Here is a 27,778-nt window from a genome sequence, read left to right as displayed (position 1 = left end):
GGTGAAGTGTCCCCACCTGATGGCGTAGGTCATGCGGTCGGGTCGCAGGGCTCTCATCATGCACAGGCGCTGCAGAGCTGACTTGTTCTTCCATTCCTGGGGGAATTTCTCCTTTTCAGGACACTCAGATTCAACAAATTTCTTCCAGCGTTTTGCAGATCCCTCAATATCCCGATCCAGGTTTCTGAATTCCTCCATGGATGAGAGAGCCTGAAAAAATTCAAGGAAGGTCTTTAGAAGAACAATGCCTCTGAACTGGTTTTCAAACATTACTGATTGCTCGTGTTTTGCTCCACCAGAAAGGTCATTGCTGGAGCCTGGGAAGCACAGCCAGAAACCCAGCGGGATCAGACTGGGTCCTTTCTCATTTTCCCAAGGCTGTTGTCAGGACACTGTCACAGGAACAGGAATCAATGTGGTCCATTTGCAAGGCCACAGGAAAGTATGACTGCGGAAAGTTTCACACCTGTGGAAGGTCTTCTGAACTGAAATGTGTCTCAAGGCCACCCACAAAACATAGAATCACAGAATGGTTGGGGTTGGAAGGGACCTTAAAGATCATCCAGTGCCACCCCCTGCCCTGGGCAGGGACACCTCCCACCAGACCACGTTGCTCCAAGCCCCCTCCAACCTGGCCTTGAACCCCTCCAGGGATGGGGCAGCCACAGCTTCTCGGGGCAACCTGGGCCAGGCTCTCACCACCCTCACACCAAAGAAGTTCTTCCCCACATCTCATCCCAATCTCCCATCTTTCAGTTTAAAACCATTCCTTCTCACCCTATGGCTCCCCTCCCTGATCCAGAGTCCCTCCCCATCTCTCCTGGATCCCCTTTCAGGACTGGAAGGGGCTCTGAGGTCTCCCCAGAGCCTTCTCTTCTCCAGGCTGAACCCCCCAACTCTCTCAGCCTGTCCTCACAGCAGAGGGGCTCCAGCCCTCCCAGCATCTCCGTGGCCTCCTCTGCCCCACTGCAACAGCTCCATGTCTCTCCTGTGCTGAGGACTCCTGAGCTGGACACAGGTGGGGTCTCCGCAGCACAGAGCAGAGGGGCAGAATCACATCAGCTCTATGAACACGCAGCACCAACACAGCCTTCCCTGACACTCTCAATGACATCCCCTCCCCGGCCAGTGATGCCACAGGCAGCTCCCAGACCTTCTCCTCAGCAGCTGCTGAGACACGGTAGTTTGGAAGCGAAAAAACAGGGAAGGATGAAAGAATTTGGCATCACGCACAATGCAGTTCTCCATAACCCAAAGTGAGATGAAATCTTCTCTCCTGGTTTGAAACCAGAACTGAAAAATCTCAGGTGACAAGCACTTGTTGCTGTCAGTTATCCCAGAAACACTGATTTGGATGGGAACTGGAAATTTTGAGCCCGTGTCTGACAGGAGAGCACACTGCTGGCATTCCCGTGGGGTGCAAATCTGCAAACACTCTCTTTAATGCTTCAACAAAGAGAATTGTGGTGCAAAAATCGCAACAACTGATGAAAAAATGTGCTTTTGTATCCAGAGTGCTCAGTATCCAGAGCTAAACAGAGACTCGGGCATGCCACGCTCTCCAAAACTGTATTTTTTAAGGGATTTCACAGTTGGAATATTTATTATCTTCATCTTTATACACATGCAGTTATTTCTCTGTCTCTGTTCCCACGTGCATATACCTCTCTGCTGCAGAGTCTGGTGCACACACGCTGTGAAACCACATCTCTGAGACTTCACCACACAGTCGTGGTGACCACAGAACCAGAGACCCCAGTAAAGAGAGGCAAAACTGGAGATGGGTGGGTGCTTCCTTTGTACAAACAGGGTCACCACCCTGTGCCATTCTGAAAACCACATCACTCAGATTTATACTTGCCAAATGCACATGAAGATGGACTTCTTGGTGCTGCAAGTCTGCAGAAGAAACAGGTAGCTGAAGTATGTCCCAAAGAACAGCTGAGCAAGGCAGTAAGTAACTAATTACAGTCAAAACGTTGCTAGATTTATGTAGCTGGAAAGTGGCAACTCTAACTGTTATGCAGAGAAGTGAAGACTCCAAATTATCTGTCATACAAGTGGTAGCAAAACGTACTGCACAGCTTGTAAGGTTCTTCTGGATTTGAAGCAAAATTCTTGCTGAAACAAACATCTTCAGAGCGTTTTGCATAATATGAAGCTGTAAGCAGTTGAACATGAAGTGGAAAAAACAAGAGAACTATAAGACAGTGAATGAGCTGTTTTCTATAGAAACAGAACACAGAGCGAAGCAGAAACTGCCTGACGGGCTTCAGCTCATGTCCCAAACAGCTCCACCTTGGTAAGCAGCGGAGAAAGCTCCTCAAAAATTGGTGGTGGCACACCTTGTGCCGACCAACCTCAAAAATACACGCTTGCCAAAGGGCTTTGAAAGTCAGAGAAACACCCTGGCAGAAGTGCCAAGAGATTGCCTTGGACATAAAATCACAGAACGGTTTGGGTGGAAGGATCTTAAAGCTCACCCAGTGCCACCCTCTGCCCTGGGCAGGATCATCTCGCACCAGCCCAGGTTGCTCCAAGCCCCCTCCAACCTGGCCTTGAACCCCTCCAGGGATGGGGCAGCCACAGCTTCTCTGGGCAACCTGGGCCAGGCTCTCACCACCCTCACACCAAAGAATTTCATCCTGAGACCTTATCTCAATCTCCCCTCTTTCAATGTCAAACCCTTCCCCCTCATCCTATGGCTCCCCTCCCTGATCCAGAGTCCCTCCCCATCTCTTCTGCAGCCCCTTGAGGGACTGGAAGGGGCTCCAAGGTCTCCCTGGAGCCTTCTCTTCTCCAGGCTGAACCCCCCCAACTCTCCCAGCCTGTCCTCACAGCAGAGGGGCTCCAGCCCTCCCAGCATCTCTGTGGTCTCCTCTGGCGCCGTTCCAATAGCTCCATGTCCTTCCTGTGCTGAGGACTCCTGAGCTGGACACAGTACTCCAGGTTGGGTCTCAGCATGATGCTGTTGCACGTGAGGCAGAAGACACCGAAGGCCACTCTGCTCTGAAAACTGCAGGAAGGTAACGCTGCCCTCTGGAGAGGCTTCCCAAGGAGGAGACTGGACCAGTGTAAAACTTTGGTCTTTCTGACAGACTGAATAGACTGAATTTAGTTAGAAGCTGTACTTAACAGAGAGTGAACAAAGATGTCAGAAAAAGGGACTTATATCAAATGAGTTCACTTTTTTAGCATGAAAAATGCCTGCAGATGAGAGACAGAAGAAAGTTATAAAGCTCTTCCCAGTGGGTGCCATTGACCCAGGACATTTGTTGAATATACACTCACAGCATCACAGAAGCCATGGTTGGAAGAAACCTCTGGAGGTGTCCAACCTCGTGCTCTGGCTGTGATCACAGCCGGCACTGGGCCAGGCCATGGCTTTGGCTACCAAAATGCTGACCTCTAAAATGAAGCTCTCTCAGCCTCTCTGCGTGCCCTGTTGTGGAGCTGAACTATCCTTCTGGTAAAGATTAATGTTTATTTTTAGTATGTTCAAGCTGAACCTCCTTACCTGCAACTTGTCTCAGCTGATCCTTATTAGATTCACTGCCAGTAACAAGGGACTTTTAGCTCTGTCATCTTGTAACTGGATAAATCCCTCCACCTTTCCTCCCAAGTGGTGTGCTCTAGGGCCAGAATTAGAGTTGTAGGCAGGGAAGTACTTGCAGATGGTACCATAAACTCTGCTGCAACAACTCAGGCCTTGCCCGAAGTCACAATTTCCTCAATACCTCCCCAAAAGGCAGAGATAAGAGCTTGAGATACCACTTGGGAGCTGCAGCAAGGACTGACTCAACTCGGCACCGATTATCTCCACGCCAACTCCCGCGGACCCTGAGAACATCGTGAAGAAGAGCGAGAGCAAAGCAGTGATTCAGCAGATGTTGTTTTTCCACGTGTGGATTTGCACTGACGCGGAGAAATGTGAGCGACAGAAGAACTTGCTCCAAATTCAACGCAATATCCCACTTTCTGTGTGGAAAACTCGAAGCCAGAACACGCAAAACCAAAATTCTCAGGACCAATGCCACGTATTCTGGGCTGCCAAACCCTCATCCCTGCAGCAATACGTGTATTTGAGGCACGTCTCAGAGCTGAACACAATACAACGGCAAACGTTGAATGCAGTGGATTTATCAGTGCAAGTGCTTGCATTTAAAAACAGCTTAATGCTGTTAACTTTTGAAGCAACTTCCTTAAAATACAACTGCTTGGCGTCTCGAGAAGTCTCTTGGCTGATGTTAACAAGGGAGACTGAAAAATTGCTTTCTTCTTCCTAAATGACAGACACCTAATCAGAGCTGATAGTGTCTCTCTCCCTGAACAACATGTTGCAGAATCCAGAAAGCTCTAATTGCAAGTATAAAGTCTGCATTATATAAATTAACACTAAAATTTTTATTAGTCAACAATTTTAATAGCATTTATTAGGAGTGATGGTATTAATAAGAGAAGCTGCTATTTAAAAGCTGGTGCTGTGAAAGCTATCTCAATCAGTAATCTTTCTGTGAATATTAATTGCTTTTCAATACCTTTGCTGTGAAATTTTCCAAGAAACTTAGGCCAACAATAACATATCGCAGGAGTGGTAGGTAGGGACAGCAGATGGGTGCTACTCATCAACCTGGGTAGCGTGGCTATTTTTGTCAACATAATGAAGACTTCATTTGTCAATTAGAGTTGTCATGGAAATTGAGAGAGAAAAAAACATTGATCAAAATAAAATACGAACAAAAGGGATGGAGGACTCCAGTTCCCGTCTCTGCAACCCACGCAATAATCATCTCTCGGGGCTGGAAAGAGGAGGGTCTTCAGCTTGTATCTCAAAATGAGACCTTGCCAGCAAACAGGTCTCTTCACACCATGTCAAGGCAAGGATCACTGTTTTCTCAGAGAAAAAACGATTTTCCATTCCCCGACTCGCAGACAACTTGTTTTATCGCTTTGGTTTTCTTTGACAGCTTCTCATCTAAGTCAGAACCAGCTTTAAAGGGGAGCCGATGTGTCAGCAGATCTGCCAGCTCCACACGCTCACGGATGCAAAGCGCTCGCTCTCCCCCAACAGCTGCAGGAAACACGCCGGGACCAGCCCTCACCACGGAGCAGCCCTTGCCTTTAAGTCCTGGTTGGGGTCACAGAGCGACTGGGTGGGTTTAGAGGGTGTCCTCACCCCCTCAGGGAGCCAGGGAAGGGTCAGGAGGGAGGGGACAGATGTCTTGGGGACAGGGAGAAGTCCCCCCCCGATGATACACTCTCCTCGCTGCCCCCAGAGAAAAATCTAAAAATAAAGCGTCAAACCCTTCCCCCTCATCCTATGGCTCCCCTCCCTGATCCAGAGTCCCCCCCCAACTCTTCTGGAGCCCCTTTAGGGACTGGAAGGGGCTCTAAGGTCTCCCTGGAGCCTTCTCTTCTCCAGGCTGAACCCCCCCAACTGCTGGGTGGTTGATGCTGGGGAACAACCTCATGCGTTTTCCAAGCACCTTCTGAAGGCAACACGCTGTCTCTGTGCCCTGCAGGTTCTGCCCCTATAGGCTTCTGCAAATATTCGTAATTTCTTCCCTTCATTTCCTGCAGGTGGCCCAAATCTCGTTAGGAAACCCAGCATCCCCACGGCTGGAGAAAGACAGCTCCTGGGAGAATGGTGAAGTCAAACCCACATCTGGCTTGGATTGATAGATTGGATCATTTGGGAAACGGACGTATAAGCAGATGAATTACTCCATTTGAATACTACTGTAAACTAGAGGGATTAATGTAGAAAATGATGGATTATTTGCCATCTTTCCCATACTAGGTTTTGGGCTGTATTATTCGTTCACTGAAGGTGTTATTTTCTGTTTAGCTGCACTACCTGAATTATTCAACTCGCACGAAAAACCTCTACTAAAGGTAAAAAAAGACATGATGGGTTTGCCAAACTTCAGTCACCTCTCAACACAAAAATGTTATTTTAATCCTCCTTATTGCTTTTGTAAAAACTGACTGACAAGCTCACTGCACTGGATGCCCCTGTCGTCATTCAAACTCCTCCTTGCCTTTTCCCCACATCTAAATTACACTGAGGTTCAGAAGGACGTAGTGCCACGACATGACGCTGTACGAAAACATCCTCCTGTTCATCTGCAGCATCACAAAGCGCAGACACCTTGCCCCTGGGTGACAGAAGTGGTCTGAGGAGCGACAGGTTGGATCTCGCTACCTTTTCTTAATCAGAAAGCAACGGCTTCAGCACTCAGGTCCTTCCTGCTGGTACGTTCTTACAGAGAGCTCCACTGGATAGGAAATGTCAGCAACAGAAGTGAGATTTAGTGGTAATCTTTGCATTATAGCTGCTTATAACCACTCACCAGATGTTCACAATTTTGCCTGAGACGTTTCACAGCTGGGTTCACACCGTCATTTTTCCTGTATTCTCTGCAAAGGTTGTTCAGGTTGTTTGGAGAACGGCCCTTGCAAAGTCAGGCTGTTCTGCCAAGCCACACTCTCCATCTTTCCTCTTTGATGCTCTCCAGAAATTCGGGGGGACACAGCCAGAACCAGAAGCTGTCCATGGGTCCCTTTTGACAGCTGAAAGGTGGCACTTGTGTATTTCTGAAAACTTCCTGGGATTCAGCTGTTACAAATGACAGATGGGCCATCACAATGTGCCAACGCACAGAAAAACTTCATAAAAATGTGTCCCATGGACTGGAAGAGCTCAGCTGAAGCATCTGCTCCAGGATGTCACCTGCTGGAAGGCTCTCAAAGCCCATGGTTCTGTGTCTTGATACACATGTAGATACACACACGTATGGACCCATCCCTTGGCGAGACTTCTCACAGTTCTTTTCCCAGTGATGGTCTGATCCAAGGTTTCCTGGTGGCACCATAGCAGAGCTGGCCTTAAGAATGGGCAACCAGAGTCCAGAAGCTGCAGAGGCCCTTGGTGCGCTCCTGCCCCTGACACAACCCTCCTACACGTGTCACACGACCTGCTCGAGCAACCTCAGTAACGCAAACTGCAAGGAATCTGTGTCTGTCCTTCACTATCCTCTGTCACAAAGGGTTTCCAAATGTCTGGTGTGAATCTTTCTGGCAGCACTTTGAGATGTTTCTTGCTTTGCCCTTTACTGATACAGAAATACAATTGCTCTTTCCCCTTTGGAGAACGCTTTTTGAGGATCATACCCTCCCGTGCCCTCAATCTTGATGCCCTCAGACATAATCCTTCCCCCTCTCCTCGATCTCTTCCCACAGTCATGCTTTCAGGTACCTGGCACTTCTCACTGCTCTCCTCTGCCCTGTCTCCAGAAGGTCCATCTCTTTCTGAAAATGCAGTACTCAAAGATCAAACCAGATTCCAGCAGAGGCTTGGACAACCCTGAGTGAAGTGAAAAGCTTGTCCCCATGGCTCTGTCAGACTATACTCATTGCACAAGGATGCTCCTGTTCAGGCACTGGCACTGCTGTGGTCCACTGATGCCCTGTGGTCACATGGTGGGGACAGCACACAGACCATGAGTGAGTGCCTCCAGGAAAGGCCATCTCATGTGTCTCAACTCAGGTACAGCCTTGGTGTCACCATCAGGGCTCCAAAGATCATTCCCAGGTGAAATTGAGCCGAGCCCTCACTCTGCAGCCTCCACAGCCGCTGCTGTGACCTGGCACTGCCTTCTCCTGGGAACACTCGTGGGCTCTGTGTTACAGAAACAGGGAGCTCCAACGGGTCCTTCATCTGGGCTGAAAAGGAAGAACTAATCAAGAGGAGCCAAATCCAAGCTGTTTGCCTTCACTGCCTTCCCCAAAGTGTCTGACATCTGGGTGCAGCCATCCTGCCCAGCGCCGACGCTGCCCACCCTCAGTGCGCCCATCGCACCTCTCTGCCACCAGTCCCACCCCCGCAGCCCGCTCCCTGCTTGCGGGACCAAACTGCTATTGATTTTTTCCCCCTATCTTTTAAGCAAAGCGGTGGGACTTCAAAAGATATACAATGTCTAAAAATGATACATCTGATATCTAAAAGATATCTCTGATGAAGCAATTACTTCCCTTTCCTTCCATTTAGAGGCTGAAAGAACTTCTACACTCAAAGTGACCAGCTGCCGACAGGCTTTGTGTCACGGGTGGAAGGGCAGTGAAAGACGGAGCCCAACGCTGCTGTAGAGGCATCCAGAGAAATTCAATTTCCACTCTGCAATCAAACCAACCAAGTGTGCCTTTAAATATTTGATGCGATCAAAATCTCTGCTGTATTTCAGATAAACATCAGATCGTTAGCCAGCAGGTTAAAAACGAAAAGGGGAAAAAAAAAACCAAAAAAGCTAAAGCTTTCTCAAGCAGGATTTCTGCGAGAGACTGGGAACAGTTCCCTGAGACTTGATGCCTGGTGAGGACAGATGAATGTCCTTAGGAAACTTCTAGATGAGAGCAGATAAACGCACATCCAAGTGTCATAATCAATGTTTTCTATCAAAGATGCGCTAAAAGGCTCCACATCTGAAGAACTGAGTTAATGGAAGAGATTTAATTAAGACTATGATTTCCTGGCATAATAATAATTCTGAATGTACAGGGAAAGCTGGGAGCTGCAAGCCTTTCATATCTGACCAGCCTGATCAAAGGACCTTGCTTATGCACAAAGAACACAATATAGGCAGCAGATTGTGTCACAATGAATCTTTGACAAGAATGAAAAAATTCAGTATCTAAAAAGTACGAAAAGTGAAAGTTGGAAGAAAGATTTCTGCTTTTTTGTCCAAAAAATCCATTTTTAAAAAAATGTAAAATATATGATTTGGTATTTTATCTCATAAGCCACACACGCAATCTTATCATCTGCATTCTGCAAAATTATAAATATGGAGTTAATATACTACTTTGTCTACTGCCGTTCTCCTCGAAAGCTGAATTCAGTATTTAGAGCTCATTATTCAACATCACATTTATTAAACAATGCCCTTTCAGTAGCGTTTTCATATCTACATAATGAAAATTCTTCCTCTTCAGAAAAGATGAGAGAAGTGATTGGGATGAAGAAGAAATCCAAGTTGTCCAGGTGTATTCTTGCTGTATATTAACTAGCTTCGCTTATCCTGCGGGACACATCTGCATTCTGCAATGAAGAAGCACTGCAGAAAAAATCACAAAGAAAATCAGACGCTGAAAACGTGTATCTGCGCCGAGGAGATCCAGAGCTGCACCCAGCCGTGGGAACAGGCTGCCAGGGGAGAACCAGATCCACGCAGGGTCCATCGGGGATCGCGGCGCTGCAGGAGGCACAGGGACACAGGGCAACATGGACGTGGCTCCCCAGGAAGGACACGGCATGGAGGGAGTGGGAGCATGGAAGAATTTCAGGGCAGAGATCACCAGAGTCATGGGGAAATCCATTCGCCCAACTTTCAGCTCATCTCAGTGGCCTGGGGATCTCATCAGTGCTTAAAGGGTGGGTGTCAGGAAGATGGGGCCAGTCTTTACTCAGTGATGGCCAGTGATAAGACATGAGGAAATGGACACAAACTTGAACATAAGAAGTTCCATCTCAACACGAGGAGGAACTTCTTTATTGTGAGGGTGGCAGAGCACTGGAAGAGGCTGCTGAGGGAGGTGGTGGAGTCTCCATCTCTGGAGACATTCAAACCTGTGGGTCTTGTGGGACCTGCTCTGGGTGACCCTGCTCTGGCAGAGTAGTTGGATGAGACGATCTCCAGCGGTCCCTTCCAACCCCTGACTCAGTGAGAACCATGCCACCTTCTAGAAAGGGCTGGATTTGGCGCAGGCAACTGTGAAAATGAATCCCGTGAGGGTATGGCCAGTGCAGAAGCCCAGGAAGAGTCCAGCTTGACTCCAGGTACCTTCATATGACCATTTCCAGGCCAATACAAACTGCTGTGCTGAACCCCTAAGACTCAGGATCATGGTGTTTTGGCACTGGGCACTGCCCAGAAGATGTGTGAGGCTCTGTCTGAGCCAACAAGCCCTACTGGTGGACAGGTCATACGAGCTCAGGACTAAAACCTCACTCGTGTATCTATAAAGCTGTTCCAGATGAAGATTGTCTCAGACTATGGGAAGAGGGAATTTCTATCCAGCAATCTCAGCCTCCAGCAGACCTATACGGTTGAGGAGAAGACACACTCTTTTTTCTGTCCTGCTCATCTGCTCCCAAACCTGTGGCTACTGGGTGAGTCACAGAGTTTGCTAGTACATTGCTGGCTCACATTTGACTTTGGCCAACTCCAGAAAACGCCTGGACATAGCCCAGGGGGCAGGACACTGCAGGGACCGTCCACACCAAACAATATACAAGGTGTCTCTGGTTTGGGGGGCGAGGAGAGTTTTGCTGTTTGGATTCACTCTGGGCCATGTCACGCGCTGCCAGGGCCAGAAAAGAGCTGCTGGCCCATTTTACTTGTTAATGTAGACATAGTCTGAGAAACCCAACAACCATAAAACCCAACTCAATTCAGACAATACCCATCTCCCATCCATTCATCCCTGTATCAATGCCATCATCTTATGACACTGGAGACCTTCCAGTGAAGGAGAGAAGAAAAAAAACAGGGGAAAAACTCGACAGAGGATAACCTGCACATTCATTCTATGTTAAGTTCAACCTTGCAACAAGAATATCAAAGTGGTCATTTGCACACTTGACGTTCCGTGCAGTTCAAGTTCATCATTGTACCTTCATGGTCTTGGGTCTCTCCACACAGTTGTTGGTAAGGTAACCAGCAGCCAAGCCAGCAGAGACAACCTTGCAAGCACATAAAAAACTTTTTCAGAAGTACCAACCAAAATAAAAACATTCAAGCTCAGTCCTGGATACACAGGGAGCAAGGACAGTATAACATTCAGTAATAAAGGAAATTGAAAAAAGACAGAAAACCTCATTAAGAGTAAAATGATACTTTTGACTTCCCAAGAGATCACTATGAAGTGCCTACAAAAGACAGGTCTTAGAATCAAAACGACCTGCTCTATGGAACACCAGAGCCAGGGACTCAGCAGAGGCACCACTTTCATTAAATGACCCATTTTTTTCCCCTTCCTGCTCTTAACTAACGCTTCCAGGAGGCAGAGGCAGTACCTGCACCAAGGCTAACGCCAGCGTCCTTCGCTAATGCCTCCCCTTGCTCCAGAGCTCACTGACCTGCCTCCACAGGTACCATATAGCAATCAAGATATAGTAAAAAATACATTTTTCCCCCCGTGTAGGCTGACTGACAGACAGAACCAAGCTAAGCTCAGAGCAGTTTTGCTCCCCTGTACTTAGTTTGAATTCAGTTCCCATTTCAGGTTCAAAGAAGCACTAAAAAGCTTTAAACTTAGCTGTTTTTTCCAAGTCTATCAGCAGATCTAATAAAAGATATTACCCTTCCCTACAAACTGTGCTCTTCTGGAGAGGGCAGTGGGTTTCAGCAGTAAATATGGAGCTTCCCTGGTGCACATATTAGAGCAAAAAGCTCTGGGAAACTTCTTACTGAACTTTCTAGTGAAAGAAGCTGGAAAATTAAATCACAAACATGTGTCTGATGCCCCAGCACCATGAGCTGCACAACGGCAAAGGAATACCAGCCCATATATATATTACTAATCAAACAACAACAAATAACAAGCCAAGTCACACAGGGCCATTTGCATGCCCAGAGTCCTCAACATTTAATGAGGTTTCCTTTGAAGTTAATGTGCCCAAAATGGGAGGCACAGAATGGACCACAAATATTAATATTGATTTCTTTTGGCATTACTACCTTGGCCTGAAACCCCTGGCAAGAGGAGCACTTTGGGCAGGAGCATTTTCAATGTTTCTGTGAAAAATTAGCAGAATGCTAAATTCCACTTCAAATTTGAAATATGCATCTGAAATGTATTTTCCTCAAGCTTTGTTGAAGAAACAATTTATTACAGTACTTAATGATGAAAGAAAAGGAGATTTTAGCCTGCTAATAAGCTGTATAGAAGCCATGACTAATTAACCTAATTATAGCAGTCTGTGACAAAATGTGATTGTACTAAAACCCTGCCTGAAGTAACGGGAGTTGCCAAAAACTCAAAGGCTCATAAACTAACACACATTAATAGAACATAAACACTAATAAAGTTGAAACCAGCCATATTATTTATAGCAAAATCAATACTACAATCATCGCAAAAGACAATCTGAGGAGTTTTCAGCATCTGATAACATAGAATTGCCTATCTGCAAATCCTGAAATACATTAAATCAGCGCAGATTACTGAGCAGTGACAGCAGCCCTTTGGGACGTGCAGCTCCTGGGGACAGGGACACACGCTGAGGCTGAAGACACGTGACATGAGCACACACTTGGACACGCTCACGTCCTGCCATCCCCCTGCTCAGCAGAAGGGTAGATGCAGAGCGGCAGCTTCTTGGCATCACAAAGTTTCCGTCTCAACCGCAAACCCCAAGAGACTCAGCGGGAGAGGGGACGTTGAGTGGGAAGGGCTCATCTCAAAGAGAATCAGTTGTCGCAAAGCAGCTTCAGGAGTCGGTCTACTCTCAGTTCCTGCCTCGGGACAAGTCTCCAGCTACACCCCACACACAATGACTACGTGATAAACACGATAAACACCCAACACTGCATCAGTTCTGGGTGGCTGAGGGATGACAGAGCACAGGCTGCTGGTGGGGATGAAGCCAGGGCACAAAGCTGATGGAAGGGGTGAATGGAAGGGTCAATGATGTCGCTGACAGTGTTTGAGCCCTGATGAGTAGAAGTTCCTCACTGCTGTTCTCACAACAGGCTCTGACACAGTGTCCTATGTGCTGTGGCACCCCGTGCACAGAAATGCCTGTTCTCCTGGATCTGTGAAATAGTGATGCAAGAATAAAGCCTGAAGAACCAGTAACTGGGAGCTGGTGCACCTTCTGGTGCTTATGACCCTGAGCTGGCAACTATACCAACTTCATCACAGTAGTGAGGCAGCTGCAACAACCATGATGAAGTACACAGGGACCACGAAAGGCCATTTGACCCACACTGAATGGGACTGGCCAGCACAGGGCGGGGTTATCTCACAAAGAAAACTCACTGCAAACTCAAGGCTCTGCTTGGAGAACGTGCCACCTGCAGCCAGGGCTACCCAAAGCATCCTTGCGCACTACCAGAGTAATGTTTGCTAAGATGCATCTCCAAAATGAGAATCAGAGCCTGAAACCTCTGAAAGCTGTAGTGGAAGGAAGTTCACCTTCCAGATGAAAGGTAGAGGACTGAAGCAGAAAACAGCTTAGCAGCACAGAATGCACCCAGGCAGTGAGGAACACCAGCCCAGAAGGGCTCCAGAGGAACCCAAAGCACCGCTTACCCTACATGTCCCCATGCTGACCATGGGCAGGGACAGAGCGAAGTTGAGAAGCTGATCTTCAGAGCCTGCAGAGCCCAAAGACAAAATACATTGCTGGGAAGCATGTACTTAATGGGCTTGATGGCCGAGTTCCTCCGACCATGCGTGTTGACCCAAAATGTCCATTTAATTTGTCTTCAAAGGAGAAACAAAAATCAAACTGCTGCTGTCTGAACAGAAAAACACCACTGCTGAACAAAAGATGATTAATGAAAAGGTGCAGAATTTTTTTTCACTTCCTCCATTATTATGGAAATATGCCTTTTAGAGCATATTTAGAGCGTATGAACAGGGTTGGTTTAGCAAGAAGTTCCAAGCTTATTTTATGGCTGAAAATGTGATTGTGACATTTTCAACATGAGCTGGGTCATGTGCGTGCGCAGAATGAGGCAGAGGCTCCGTCCTCGCTGCCAGTGAGGAGACAAGAGATGATAATTCCTGGCTGGGCAGCCACATCTGGCATGAACTGTTCCACACTGCTACTGGAAATCGCTGTGGGCAACCTGTGTTAGAAACTACAGCTTCATTTGACTTCATACAAACATAGAATCATAGAACAGTTTGGGTTGGAAGGGACCTTGAATATCATCCAGTTCCCACCCCCTGCCCTAGGCAGGGACACCTCCCACCACACCAGGTTGCTCCAAGCCCCCTCCAACCTGGCCTTGAACCCCTCCAGGGATGGGGCAGCCACAGCTTCTCTGGGCAACCTGGGCCAGGCTCTCACCACCCTCACACCAAACAAGTTCTTCCCCACATCTCAGCTCCATCTCCCCTCTTTCAGTGTCAAACCCTTCCCTCTCCTCCTATGGCTCCCCTCCCTGATCCAGAGTCCCTCCCCAGCTTTTCTGGAGCCTCTTTAGGACCACTGAACTTGGAGTTCTAAGTCTGTGTTACCATAAGAGACAGAGTTTGCCTGTGTGTGCTGGCCTAGAAGGGCCTCTGTACCATAAGACAGGGCTCCTGCAAAACTCTGGAAAGTTCCACAAAACAACAGTAACAGGAAAAGAATTATCAGGGATGTCTTGGGCCTGGATGAAGATGTTTTGCCTGGTGACCCTTCAGGAACCAGATACATTCTCTGTGCAGCGTGGTGGAAGGGAGAGAAAGGGTGAAAATTTGAGAACTATCCCAACGAAACCAGGATGTCTTCACTCCCTTCTTTACAGCACCAGAGAAATGTCCCACAGAGGCAGCATGCTAAAAATAAAACTGAAGCTTAAATCACAGCGGGTGCCAGAGATTGCTCAGAAGCCACAATCATATAATGGTTCGGGTTGGAAGAGACCTTAATCCAGTTCCACCCCCTTGCCATGGGCAGGGACACCAATAAAATAAAAGATACAATCTCAGATCCAACAAGGTGTGAATGACAATGCTAATTTGAAGAACGTGTTGACCCCTTCCAGAAAACAAATCACAGCCTGCCAATTGGCATTTGTTGACAAATAGCAGCAAAGAGGGGATAATTGACATCTTTTTGGGATGCTCTTCCTCACGTCTTACTCCAATCACATGGCAGCTGCTGGACCCCCTTGTTGCATGACAGTACGTTTTTGCAGAAGGTCCAGCAGCTGTCATTACCCCCAGCACATCTCTGCAGAGGGTCATATCTTCCACAAATTCCCACCTCCCCCAAATACAGTGAAGATCTTCATGTTCTTTACAACCTGTAGGCTCCCAAACTAGAGGAAATTCTCATTCCCGCCTTACAGAGAGAGACACCTCAATCTCAGAGAGAAGAATCACACAGATCATCAGAGGTACAGTGACAAACAAGGAGCCCCCAGAGCCAGCCTTGTACTTTCAGAACTCTCCATGTTTCTGGCATTTTCATGTCACTTCTCAGGTCTGGTCAGTACTTTGTTCACCAAAGGCTGTAAGGACCACCCTGAAGGCTGCTGAAAGGCCTTCAGAGGAGACAAGGGATGGTGGTTACACATCACTCGGGTGAAACAAGTACCTTGATTCCTCCCCAGGAGTGATTAGACAGGAACTCCACGGGACTTGTGACTCTGGTCTGTGCTGGGTATCTCAGGAGGAAATCCAGTTCTGCCACATTGATTTCTTTACTCATCAGAAGTATCTGCAATTCCAAACAAACAAGATATCCTTGAGCAACCAGGACATAGAGCAGCAATATACTCTAGTAGATTAATTATTCAACTCGTGCGGCTGACAAACGTGTGGCTAAAAAGTAGAATGCCCCATGTTGGAGTGGTGAGATAAAACATAACATGTAGGTGCTCTGGGTCTCTCCAGAGGAAAACCAGGAACAAGTATGGAGATTGCCAACATAAGAGGACCAAAGTTTGGAAAACATGATGTGGTCCAGGTTCATGGACAGCACCCTGAGAAGTCCCTGCCACAGAGACATGGGCTGAGGGATGTGCTGCAGGTCCCCAGGTCGATATCTGCAGTGACAGAATGGGTAACTTGCTGGAAAGGAACCAAAGCACGTGTCCCCAGGGCAGGTTGCCAAGGCCTTGTCTGCATCTCACTGTCTTGTTCCATTTTGAAAGTAAATGGAGAATGTTTAGAACAAGAAAACCCAAACCAAAACAAAATGAAAAAAAACCCCAAAAAAACCACAAAAACCTTGTGGTACATGCACTAAGAGAATGCCCAGAGGTCTCAAACACTGGAGAGCACTCAGGCCATTCAGCTACTACTGGTTTTACTGGCAATGGTGGCTTTTGGGAACACATGGAGTAAAATTGTCAGAGCAATGGCCCAAGTAATTCTGGAAAGCTGTAGGTGCTCCAGAGCCCAGGTGGAGCCACTGCTCCAAGTGCCCTGCCAGCCTCCTGAAATCTCAGAGACAGACTCCAAACCCCTGAACATCAATTTTGGGTGGAAAAAGAGCAGTGCTGGAGTGGCAAGTTTGTCATGTCCTTGTCACAGATCCCAGATGACATCTCCTTACGGCCTACGAGGCCATGGCATCTGCAGCACGCCTGGCACCTGGCCCACTGGGGACGGGAAGGAGGCACTCAGGGCAAGAGCCAACTGCTTTTTTAGAGGGGAGAATCCTGTGCCCCATCACGAAGGGCCTCCACGCACCAGAGCTGTGGGTGCTGCTTTTCCTTAAAGTGACCCAGTAACTATTTTTAATGCTTAACGTAGTTACAAGCCTGATGTGTGGGGCTTTAGATAAATACTTTATTTAGAGATATATATTAGAAAATCTAGGTATCCTTTGGGTCAGAATTAAGGCTGATACTGCAAAATATAAGCTGTCATTTTACACATAGATAATTTGTTAACTAAATATATTGTTAGAGTCTTTTTTTAATATATGTATATATATATGTGTGTATATATATACACTTACTTTCCCTTTTACACATCATATTTTGTTATATAATATTAAAAAAAACCCATCGCAATCCCTGGCTCAAGATGAACCACACCTGGACGGGGTCTGAGCAGCTCAGACTTGGTCCATCCCTGCATTGGACACGTCAGGGCATTTACAGTCATTCACTGCCCAAACTCAGTGTCAGCTTCGCAGCATCACGCCAAGCACTATCTATGGATTGAATGGGATTTCAGCAGAGAGACAGACAAAGATCTCCTTCCTCAGATCATAGACTAAAAATGACACTAACACACTAGACAAAAGCCAGCAGCTACGGAGCACGTGTTTCTGTGGGATGAAACCACTAAGCCTTCACGTCCAGCTTGTTGTGCCCTTTTTTCCCAGGTCCTGCGAGCAGGTATTGCTCTTCCAAACAGCCCTTTGTCAGCGTAATGCCAATCCAACACAGCAGCAGTGGCTGTTATCAGCGAGAGAGGCAGAGGAGGAGATCAGTTCCCCAGCCCTTCTATTTGCTGCTCCCACGCTGAAGGCCACGCGGTGACAGTTTGAGCTTTCCCACCAAACGCCAATGTTTTTCCCTGTGCAATAAATCACTGCACACAAATGGTGTGACAGGGTGAGGTTTACCTGGAAGGTAACCTGAGCGGTGTAGGTCAATTTGTCACGCTCAAACAGCCCCCGGGCTGTGTACTGGAAGACGGAGAAGGTGATGCTGTCGATGAGGTTGAGCACCCGCGCGGGCAGGCTCTCCTCTGGAGCTGCCCTCTCCATGGCTTTGTGGAACACCACGCTGAACGCCTGGGGGGAGAGACACAGAAGGACACCGGTGGCTTCTAGATGCTCTTTGCATGCTCCTGGGTACCACCTGAATTGTTGCAATGAGCAAAGCCAACTCACATACTTTATCTCTAGAGCCACAACCAAAGCATCTCCACTTGCCCACCAGCGTGGCCACTGGCTCCAGGAGGCAGGGGAACAAGAGACCAGACCCTCCATCTACCTTTAGCTGCTTTCTCAGGACCACAAAGCCAGGCCATGATGACATTCCCTGTGACACTGCACTCTCTCGGGCTTGAGAAAGCAGCGCAGAGACAGGGTGACTGAAATCAGACACAGCAGATACAGGGAACATTTCTCTGACCAAAGGGGCTCTCTCAGAGGGGTTGCACAGCCCAGTTCCTCTGCCAATGGGGAGCCAAAAGACAGTGGTGTTCCCGGAGGAAGGCAGAGCTCCCGGTTCAACTTAGAAAAAACAATTCCCCTCTAGAATGAAAAAAAAAAAGTCACAGAATCACAGAATGGTTTGGGTGGGAAGGGACCTTAAAGACCCCCCAGCCCCACCCCCTGCCCTGGGCAGGGACACCTCCCACCAGACCACGTTGCTCCAAGGCCCCTCCAACCTGGCCTTGAACCCCTCCAGGGATGGGGCAGCCACAGCTTCTCTGGGCAACCTGGGCCAGGCTCTCACCACCCTCACAGCAAACAAGTTCTTCCCCACAGCTCAGCTCAATCTCCCCTCTTTCATCTTAAAACCCTTCCCCCTCCTCCTCGGGCTCCCCTCCCTGATCCAGAGTCCCTCCCCATCTCTCCTGGAGCCCCTTGAGGGACTGGAAGGGGCTCCAAGGTCTCCCCGGAGCCTTCTCTTCTCCAGGCTGAACCCCCCAACTCTCTCAGCCCCCCCTCCCAGCAGAGGGGCTCCAGCCCTCCCAGCACCTTGGTGGCCTCCTCTGGCCCCATTCCAACAGCTCCATGTCCTTCTGCTGGTGGTGGCCCCAGAGCTGGAGGCAGCACTGGGGGGGGGTCTCCCCAGAGTGGAATCCCAGGAGTATTTTACTGTCTGGATTCAGCAAAGGACTAGGTGAGAGGGGCAGGTAGGACTTTGTGTTGGGGAAGGGGGATGAACCAGTCAGTGAAGTCCCCCCAGGGATGCGCGTGTCCACCCAGAACGATACTCTTAAGTAAGATACTAAGGATTCTTGTAAGAACATTCCTGATCTAAATGAGAAAAGACACAAAACTTTCAGAGCCGGCCTAAGAAAACCAATTAGCAAATTATCAAATGCAAACTGGAAAAAGAAAAAAAAGCCCAAGTCCTGATGAGCAACGCAAAGGCCTCGTGCACCGGGACCCAGCTACTGGGACACAGCCCGGCCAGTACAGATTAACAGCAGGAACTGGACGAGGCAGGACTGTGCTGGCAGCACTATCCTTAGAGTTCTACAAAGGAAAGAAAGATGCCTCAACAAATTAAAGTACCACTGATACCTCCTGCATTATTAAATAATTGCAGAATGCGTTTTCCTGCTTAACATTTCTTTAATTTGTGTTAAAACATGCCACAGAGAAGCACACAACTCCTCTGTGCTCTAATATATAACGGGCTTCTAGCTGTGTGGATTTTAAAATCATCTCTGTGCTTCTTTACACAATGTTTTATGATCTATCATCAAAATTTATTAGATAAAAACATTTCACCCAATAATTTTCTATTTATTTATACACATTGCTAATGTTAACTGGAAAACATAAACCAAACCAAATACAGAAGATGTAGATGAAAGGTGAAACCTCAGAAACTCCTGTATCTATTAGGTATGTCGAAGGGATGAATCCTTCAAAGGGCACCCTTGCACAACAGAGATTCTCTGCATTTTCCTGGCAAAACGATTCCAGCCTCTGAGTCGCAGAGACCAAAACAGAAAAGCTTCTTTGGGGCTGAGGCTCAAAACACTGGGTTCTCCATGACTGTTTCCAGGTCAAGGTAAGAAATTGTTGGGAAGAGGTTCTAGACCAGGACCCCGTCTCCTTCAACCTTCTGTCCCCTGAAAGACTCTACCCCGTGATAAAAAAAAAGGCTTCTATTTATTAAAACATTAAATACAAAACTTTTCAATAAATACCCAGAAAAGCTCTTGGGTCTCTACTGGGCACAGAATGGTTGGGGTTGGGAGGGACCTTAAAGCCCCCCCAGTGCCACCCCCTGCCCTGGGCAGGGACACCTCCCACCACACCAGGGTGCTCCAAGTCCCTCTCCCAACCCCATCTTAGTCCCCTCTATCCATGTGTGGGGCAGAGCTGTGGGGCAGGGTGTGGGGCAGGGGGATGTGTGGGGCTGGGGGATGTGTGGGGCAGGGATCTATGGGGCTGGAGTGGAGCTTTAGAGGCAAAGACCAACCCTAACCCCATCTTAGTCCCCTCTATCCATGTGTGGGTCATGCTATGGGTCCTGCTATGGGGCATATCTATGGGGCAGGGTGTGGGGCAGAGATCTGTGGGGCTGGGGGATGTGTGGGGCAGGGATCTATGGGGCTGGGGTGGAGCTTGGGGGAGAAGATCAACCCCAACCCCATTGTGTCCATGTCCCAATCCCATCTTAAGTCTCCTGGATTGCTGTGTGGGTCACACTATGGGGCAGGGATCTATGGGGCAGGATGTGGGGCAGGGATCTATGGGGCTGGGGGGTAACTTTAGAGGCAAAGACCAACCCTAACCCCATCGTCTCCCCTTTATTGATGTGTGGGTCAGGCTGTGGGTCCCGCTATGGGGCAGATCTATGGGGCAGGCTGTGGGTCAGGAATCTATGGGGCTGGGGGATGTGTGGGGCAGAGATCTATGGGGGAGCCCGTCCTCTGGGGGCATCTTCAGAGACGAAACCCAACCCCATCCCCTCCCCTCACCCTTCCCAGCCCCCTCCATCCCTCCAGCCCCACACCCTGCCCCATAGCTCTGCCCCACAGCTCTGCCCCACACCCTGACCCACGGCTCTGCCCCATAGCGCCGCCCAGATCGAGCTGCTGCAGCTGCTGGTGGCCATCGCCAACGAGAACGGGCTGGGGGTGGCCCTGGAGGTGAAGATCAAGTTCAACATCATCGCCTCCCTCTACGACTACAACCCCAACCTGGCCACCTACATGAAGGTGTGGGGCGGGGATCTATGGGGCAGGGTGTGGGGCGGGGATCTGTGGGGCTGGGGGATGTGTGGGACAGAGATCTATGGGGCTGGGGTTGGGTTTGGGGGAGAAGATCCAGCCCAACCCCATCATGTTCCTCTCCCAATCCTAACTAAAGTGTCTTCTATCGATCTGTGGGTCACGCTATGGGGCAGGGATGTGTGGGGCAGGGTGTGGGGCAGGGATCTATGGGGCTGGGGGAATGTGTGGGGCAGGGATCTGTGGGGCTGGAGTGGAGCTTGGAGGAGAAGATCAACCCCAACCCCATCGTCTTCCTCTCCCAACCCCATTTTGGTTCCCTCTATCGATATGTGGGTCAGGCTCTGGGTCACGCTATGGGGCAGGGATCTATGGGGCAGGGATCTATGGGGCTGGGGGATGTGTGGGGCAGGGATCTGTGGGGCTGGGGTGAAGCTTGGAGGAGAACATCAACCCCAGCCCCATCGTGTCCTCCCAAACCCAACTTAAGTGCTCTGTATCGATGTGTGGGGCAGAGCTATGGGGCAGGGCTGTGGGGCAGGGATCTGTGGGGCTGGGGTGGAGCTTGGAGGAGAAGATCAAGCCCAACCCCATCATCTTCCTCTTCCAACCTTAACTAAAGTGTCCTCTATTGATGTGTGGGTCCCGCTATGGGGCAGGGCTGTGGGGCGGGGATCTATGGGGCACGGATCTATGGGGCTGAGGGTGCCGTGTCTGCCCCACAGCCCGAGATGTGGCAGAAGTGTCTGGGCTGCATCGAGGAGCTGCTGAACGTTCTCTTCGCCCACCCCGAGATCTTCATCGGGGAGAACATCCTGGAGGAGTCAGAGAATCTCAGCAACCCCGAGCAGCACGTCAGCACCCTCAGACTTGTTTGCAGTGGATTTTTAGAGTAACTCACCAACACCTGGAGCCCTGGAGAATAAAGCCTTGAGGGCTTTCTCTCAAAGGCAACAGGCTTACTGCTCATCTCCGGATGTGCTTGTCCTTAGCTGCAAGCCTGCAGGGGCCTGTTAGGCCTGAGATGAAGAGCTGCCTGAAAGTCAAATGTGAAAAATCACAGCACTAAACCACTGGGAAATTCAGACTTCTCTATGCATGGCAGCCAGCAAGGCTGCTGATCTATAAGGAGATATTCAGACAGTGATCCATGCACTGTTCTTGCTTGGAGTCTGGCTGGGAGAGGGGAGTTGTGGGGCTTGAGGGGGTGGTTGTGGGGCTGGAGAACTGGTTATGGGTCTTGGAGGAGGGTGGTTGTGGGGCTGGAGGGGGGAGATGTGGGGCAGGGATGTGGGGCAGGGCCAGAGGGGGGAGATGTGGGGCAGGAAGGGTCAGTTGTGGGGCTGGAGGGGGTAGTTATGGGGCTGGAGAACTGGTTATGGGTCTGTGTGTTCAGTTGTGGGGCTGGAGAACCTCTTGTAGCTCAGCTATGGGTCCTGCCCCACATTTGTGGGTCCCGCCCCCCGAATTATGGGTCAGATGTGGGTCAGTTATGGGTCTAGAAGACCAACTTGAAGCCTCTTAGAGCTCTGTAGACCCACTTGTGAGGCTGGAAACCCACTTGTGGGGCTGGAGAACCTCTTGTAGGCAATCTCCAAGTCCTGCCCCACACTTGTGGGTCCCGCCCCATAACTTATGGGTCCCGCCCCGCAACTTGTGGGTCAGATGTGGGTCTGGAGGCCCAATTTGAAGCCTCTTAGAGCTCTGTAGACCCAGTCGTGAGGCTGGAAACCCACCTGTGGGGCCGGAGAACCTCTTGTAGCTCAACTCTAGCTCCTGCCCCACACTTATGGGTCCTGCCCCCCAACTTATGGGTCTGGAACATGTAGTTATGGGTCTAGAAGACCAATTTGGAGGCTCCTGGAGCTCTGTTGACCCAGTTGTGAGGCTGTGGGTTCAGTTGTGGGGCTGGAGAACCTCTTGTAGCTCAGCTATGGGTCCCACCCCACACTTGTGGGTCCCACACCCCAACTTATGGGTCTGGAACGTGTAGTTATGGGTCTAGAAGAGCAGTTTGAAGGCTCTTAGAGCTCTTTAGACCCACTGGTGGGGCTGTGGGTTCAGTTGTGGGGCCGGAGAACCTCTTGTAGCTCAACTCTAGCTCCTGCCCCACACTTATGGGTCCTGCCCCCCAACTTATGGGTCAGATGTGGGTCAGATGTGGGTCTGGAAAAGCTACTTATGGGTCTAGAAGACCAATTTGAAGTCTCTTAGAGCTCTCCCCACCCCACACTTGTGGGTCCCACACCCCAACTTATGGGTCTGGAACGTGTAGTTATGGGTCTAGAAGAGCAGTTTGAAGGCTCTTAGAGCTCTTTAGACCCACTGGTGGGGCTGTGGGTTCAGTTGTGGGGCCGGAGAACCTCTTGTAGGCAATCTATGGCTCCTGCCCCATAACTTATGGGTCTGCCCCCCAACTTATGGGTCAGATGTGGGTCAGATGTGGGTCTGGAAAAGCTACTTATGGGTCTAGAAGACCAATTTGAAGTCTCTTAGAGCTCTCTAGACCCACTTGTGAGGCTGGAAACCCACTTGTGGGGCTGGAGAACCTCTTGTAGCTCAGCTATGGGTCCTGCCCCACATTTGTGGGTCCCGCCCCCAACTTATGGGTCAGTTATGGGTCAGTTATGGGTCTAGAAGACCAACTTGAAGCCTCTTGGTGCTCTGTAGACCCACTTGTGAGGCTGGAAACCCACTTGTGGGGCTGGAGACCCTCTTGTAGGCGATCTCCGAGTCCTGCCCCACACTTATGGGTCCCGCCCCCTAACTTATGGGTCTGCCCCCCAGCCCTACCGCGTGCGGGGCTGCATCCTCACCCTGGTGGAGTGGATGGATGAGGAGTTCACCAAGATCATGCAAAACACTGACCCCCATTCCCAAGGTGAGTCCGTCCCCTTCCTACCCCCAAACCCTCAAATCTATGGGGCGGAGGAGACCTCCTGCCCCACAAGTGCTGCCCCATAGAATACATGGAGCACCTGAAGGACGAGGGGCAGGTCTGCGCCATCATCGGCCGCCTCCAGAAGTACCTGCAGGAGAAAGGCACCACCGAGGAGCTCTGCCGCGTCTTCCTCCGCCGCGTCCTCCACACCTACTACAAATTCGACTACGGGGCCCGGCGCCGTGGGGCTGGTGACCCCCAAGTGTGGGGCGGAGGCGAGGAAGAAGAGGAGGAAGACTCCACCGCCCTCATGGAGCGTCTCTGCAAGTTCATCTACGCCAAGGACCGCACCGACCGCATCCGCACCTGCGCCATCCTCTGCCACATCTCCCACCACGCACTGCACGGCCGCTGCTACGCCGCCCGCGACCTCATGCTCATGTCCCTCCTCCAGGACAACATCCAACACGCTGACCCCCCCGTCCAGGTTCGACCCACGGACGCTATGGGGCAGGGCGGGGGGGTGATGTGGGGCTGGGAGGAGTTGTACAGCCACTAAACGTCTCTATTCTGTGGGTATGAGGGAGGTTGAGGGCATCTAAAGAGGGTTCCTCAAGGGTTCCTCAAGGGTTCTGTGATGTTTCGGCCCCATAAGTGGACCCATAAGTGGCCCTCAAGCATCTATGGGGCAGGGAGAACCCATAACACCATCAAACACCTCCATAGAGTTGGTAGGAGGGCAGTTGTGGGCATCTAAGTAAGGTTCCTCTTGAGTTCCTTGAGAATTCTTCAAGGGTTCCATCAGATTTCTGCCCCATAAGTGGTTTTCAACTCGCTATGGGGCAGGTGGGGGGAGTTATGGGGCTGGGGGAACCCGTAACGCCACTGAACGTCTCTATTCTGTGGGTATAAGGGAGGTTGGGGGCATCTAAAGAGGGTTCCTCAAGGGTTCTTTGTGAGTTCCTCAAGGGTTCTTCAAGGGTTCTGCCCCATAAGTGGTCCTCAAGTCGCTATGGGGCAGATGGAGGGAGTTATGGGGTGGGGAGAACCCATAACACCACCAAAAGTTTCCATAGAGTTGGTAGGAGGGAGGTTGTGGGCATCTAAAGAGGGTTTTTCTTGGGTTCTTCAAGAGTTCTTCAAGGGTTCTGTGATGTTTCTGCCCCATAAGTGGCTCCCGACACGCTATGGGGCAGAGGGATGGAGTTATGGGGCAAGGAGAACCCATAACACCACTAAACATCTCAATTGGGTGGATATGAGGGAGGTTGAGGGCATCTAAAGAGGGTTCTTCATGGGTTCCTTGAGGGTTCTTCATGGGTTCTTCAAGGGTTCTGCCCCATAAGTGGCTCTCGACACGCTATGGGGCAGATGGGGGGTGATATGGGGCTGGGAGGAGTCGTAACGCCAGCGAACACCTCCATTGGGAGGGTGTAAGGGATGTTGGAGGCATCTAAAGAGGGCTTTTGTTCGGTTCTTCAAGGGTTCTTCAAGGGTTCCATCAGATTTCTGCCCCATAAGTGGCTCCCGACACGCTATGGGGCAGATGGGGGGCACTATGGGGTGGGGAGAACCCATAACACCACTAAATGTCTTCGTAGGGTGGGTAGGAGGGAGGTTGAGGGCATCTAAAGAGGGTTTTTGTTGGGTTCTTCAAGGGTTTTTCGAGGGTTCTTCAAGGGTTCTGCCCCATAAGTGGCTCCTGACACACTATGGGGCAGGGGGAGGGAGTTATAACGCCACTAAATGTCTTCGTAGTTCCTCTTGGGTTCTTTGGGGTTTCCATCAAGTTTCTGCCCCATAAGTGGACCCATAAGTTGACCCACAAGTGGGGGTGGAGGTCTACGGGGTGGTCGCGTCCCGTTATACAAGCCAACTGCTCCGTTGGGTGGGGGTTGAGGGGTTGAGGAACATCTCAGTAGGGTTTCTCCTTGGTTCCTCTTGGGTTCTTCAAGGGTTCTTTGTGGGTTCTAGCACATCTCGGACCCATAAGTGGACCCATAAGTGGACCCCTAAGTGGGGCTGGAGCTCTACGGGGAAGGGAGACCCCATAACACAACCCAACTTCTCCGTTGGGTGAACATTGAGGGGTTGAGGAGCATCTAAATAGGGTTCTTCTTGGGTTCTTCGTGGGTTCTTCAGGGTTTCCATCAAGTTTTGGCCCCATAAGTGGACCCACAAGTGGACCTCAAAGTGGGGCTGAGGCTCTGTGAGGCAGCCAGACCCCATAACACCACCTAATGTCTTCGTAGGGTGGGTGTTGAGGGGTAGAGGAGCATCTCAATAGTGTTTCTCCTTGGTTCCTCAAGGGTTCCTCTTGGGTTCCACCAAGTTGCTGCCCCATAAGTGGACCCGTAAGTGGGGCCAGACCTCTATGGGGAAGGGAGACCCCATAACACAACCCAGCGTCTTCGTAGGTTGGGCGGGAAGTCGTCCAAGAACATCTCAATAGGGTTCCTCATGGGTTCCTCTTGGGTTCTTTGGGGTTTCCATCAAGTTTCTGCCCCATAAGTGGACCCATAAGTGGGGGTGGAGGTCTACAGGGAAGGGAGACCCCATAACGCAACCCAACTTCTCCGTTGGGTGGGCATTGAGGGCTTGAGGAGCATCTCAGTAGGGTTTCTCTTGGGTTCCTCTTGGGTTCCTCATGGGTTCTATGAAGTCTCGGACCCATAAGTGGACCCATAAGTGGGGCTGAGGCTCTATGGGGCAGCCAGACCCCATAACACCACCTAATGTCTTCATAGGGTGAGTGTTGAGGGGTTGAGGAGCATCTCAATAGGGTTCTTCTTGGGTTCCTCAAGGGTTCCTCTTGGGTTCCATCAAGTCTCAGACCCACAAGTGGGTCTCTCCTGCCCCATAAGTGGGGCTGAGGCTCTATGGGGAAAGGAGACCCCATAACACAACCCAACGTCTTCATAGGGTGGGTGTTGAGGGGTTGAGGAGCATCTCAATAGGGTTCCTCATGGGTTCCTTTTGGGTTCTTCAAGGGTTCTTTGGGGTTTCCATCAAGTTTCTGCCCCATAAGTGGACCCATAAGTGGGGGTGGAGGTCTACAGGGAAGGGAGACCCCATAACGCAACCCAACTTCTCCGTTGGGTGGGCATTGAGGGCTTGAGGAGCATCTCAGTAGGGTTTCTCTTGGGTTCCTCTTGGGTTCCTCATGGGTTCTATGAAGTCTCGGACCCATAAGTGGACCCATAAGTGGGGCTGAGGCTCTATGGGGCAGCCAGACCCCATAACACCACCTAATGTCTTCATAGGGTGAGTGTTGAGGGGTTGAGGAGCATCTCAATAGGGTTCTTCTTGGGTTCCTCAAGGGTTCCTCTTGGGTTCCATCAAGTCTCAGACCCACAAGTGGGTCTCTCCTGCCCCATAAGTGGGGCTGAGGCTCTATGGGGAAAGGAGACCCCATAACACAACCCAACGTCTTCATAGGGTGGGTGTTGAGGGGTTGAGGAGCATCTCAATAGGGTTCCTCATGGGTTCCTTTTGGGTTCTTCAAGGGTTCTTTGGGGTTTCCATCAAGTTTCTGCCCCATAAGTGGACCCATAAGTGGGGCTGGAGCTCTGTGGGGAAGGGAGACCCCATAACACAACCCAACGTCTTCGTAGGGTGGGTGTTGAGGGGTTGAGGAGCATCTCAATAGGGTTCCTCGTGGGTTCTTTGGGGTTTCCATCAAGTCTCAGACCCATAAGTGGACCCACAAGTGGACCCACAAGTGGGGGTGGAGGTCTACGGGGAAGGGACACCCCATAACACAACTCAACGTCTTCATAGGGTGGGTGGGAAGTCACCCAGGAGCATCTCAATAGGGTTCCTCTTGGGTTCCTCATGGGTTCTAGCACTTCTCTGCTGGAATGAGGTGGTTTTGGTGCCGTTTGAGGGGGATTTGGGGCACTTGTGGGGCAGGGGAGGGGGATCTTTGGCCACCATTTTGTCTCCTCCCCCTCCCCTCCTTCAGCCGCCATTTTGTCTCCCCTCCATACGCCATTTTGTCCCCTCATTGGCCGCCATTTTGTGTCTTCTTCTTCCCCCCCCTAACATTCTATGGGGCAGAAAAGTCTTTGAGGAGCATCTCCATGAGGTTCCTCAAGAGGTTCCTCCACCTCCAGAAGGTTCCTCCTGGGGTTCCTCCACCTCCAGGAGGTTCCTATGGAGCCCCCCGTCCCTGGCCCACATCCTGCCCCACAAGTGGCCCCACAAGTGCCCCCCCCCAACCTTCTATGGGGCAGAAAGTGCTTGAGGAGCATCTCCTTGAGGTTCCTCAAAGGTTCCTCAGGAGGTTCCTTC

At 50.2% G+C, this 27,778-nt stretch overlaps 1 protein-coding gene across 1 annotated transcript in view; it reads right to left on the bottom strand.

Moving 5' to 3' along the window:
• Nucleotides 1–27,778, bottom strand: part of DNAH9 (dynein, axonemal, heavy chain 9) — a 257,020-nt gene that overhangs the window by 60,507 nt on the left and 168,735 nt on the right. The window contains exons 58-60 of the mRNA XM_014962673.1: nucleotides 17,303–17,473; nucleotides 15,317–15,439; nucleotides 17–210 (exon numbers count right to left, since the gene is read on the bottom strand). Of these exons, the coding sequence (XP_014818159.1) occupies nucleotides 17–210; nucleotides 15,317–15,439; nucleotides 17,303–17,473 (488 nt within the window). The remainder of the gene's footprint in view (nucleotides 1–16; nucleotides 211–15,316; nucleotides 15,440–17,302; nucleotides 17,474–27,778) is intronic.

Source organism: Calidris pugnax, unplaced genomic scaffold (assembly GCF_001431845.1).
Source record: "Calidris pugnax isolate Ruff unplaced genomic scaffold, ASM143184v1 scaffold470, whole genome shotgun sequence".
NCBI classification, from domain to species: domain Eukaryota; kingdom Metazoa; phylum Chordata; class Aves; order Charadriiformes; family Scolopacidae; genus Calidris; species Calidris pugnax.
The sequence above is the reverse complement of the archived record's forward strand: the minus strand, read 5'-3'. Positions and strand labels throughout refer to the sequence as shown.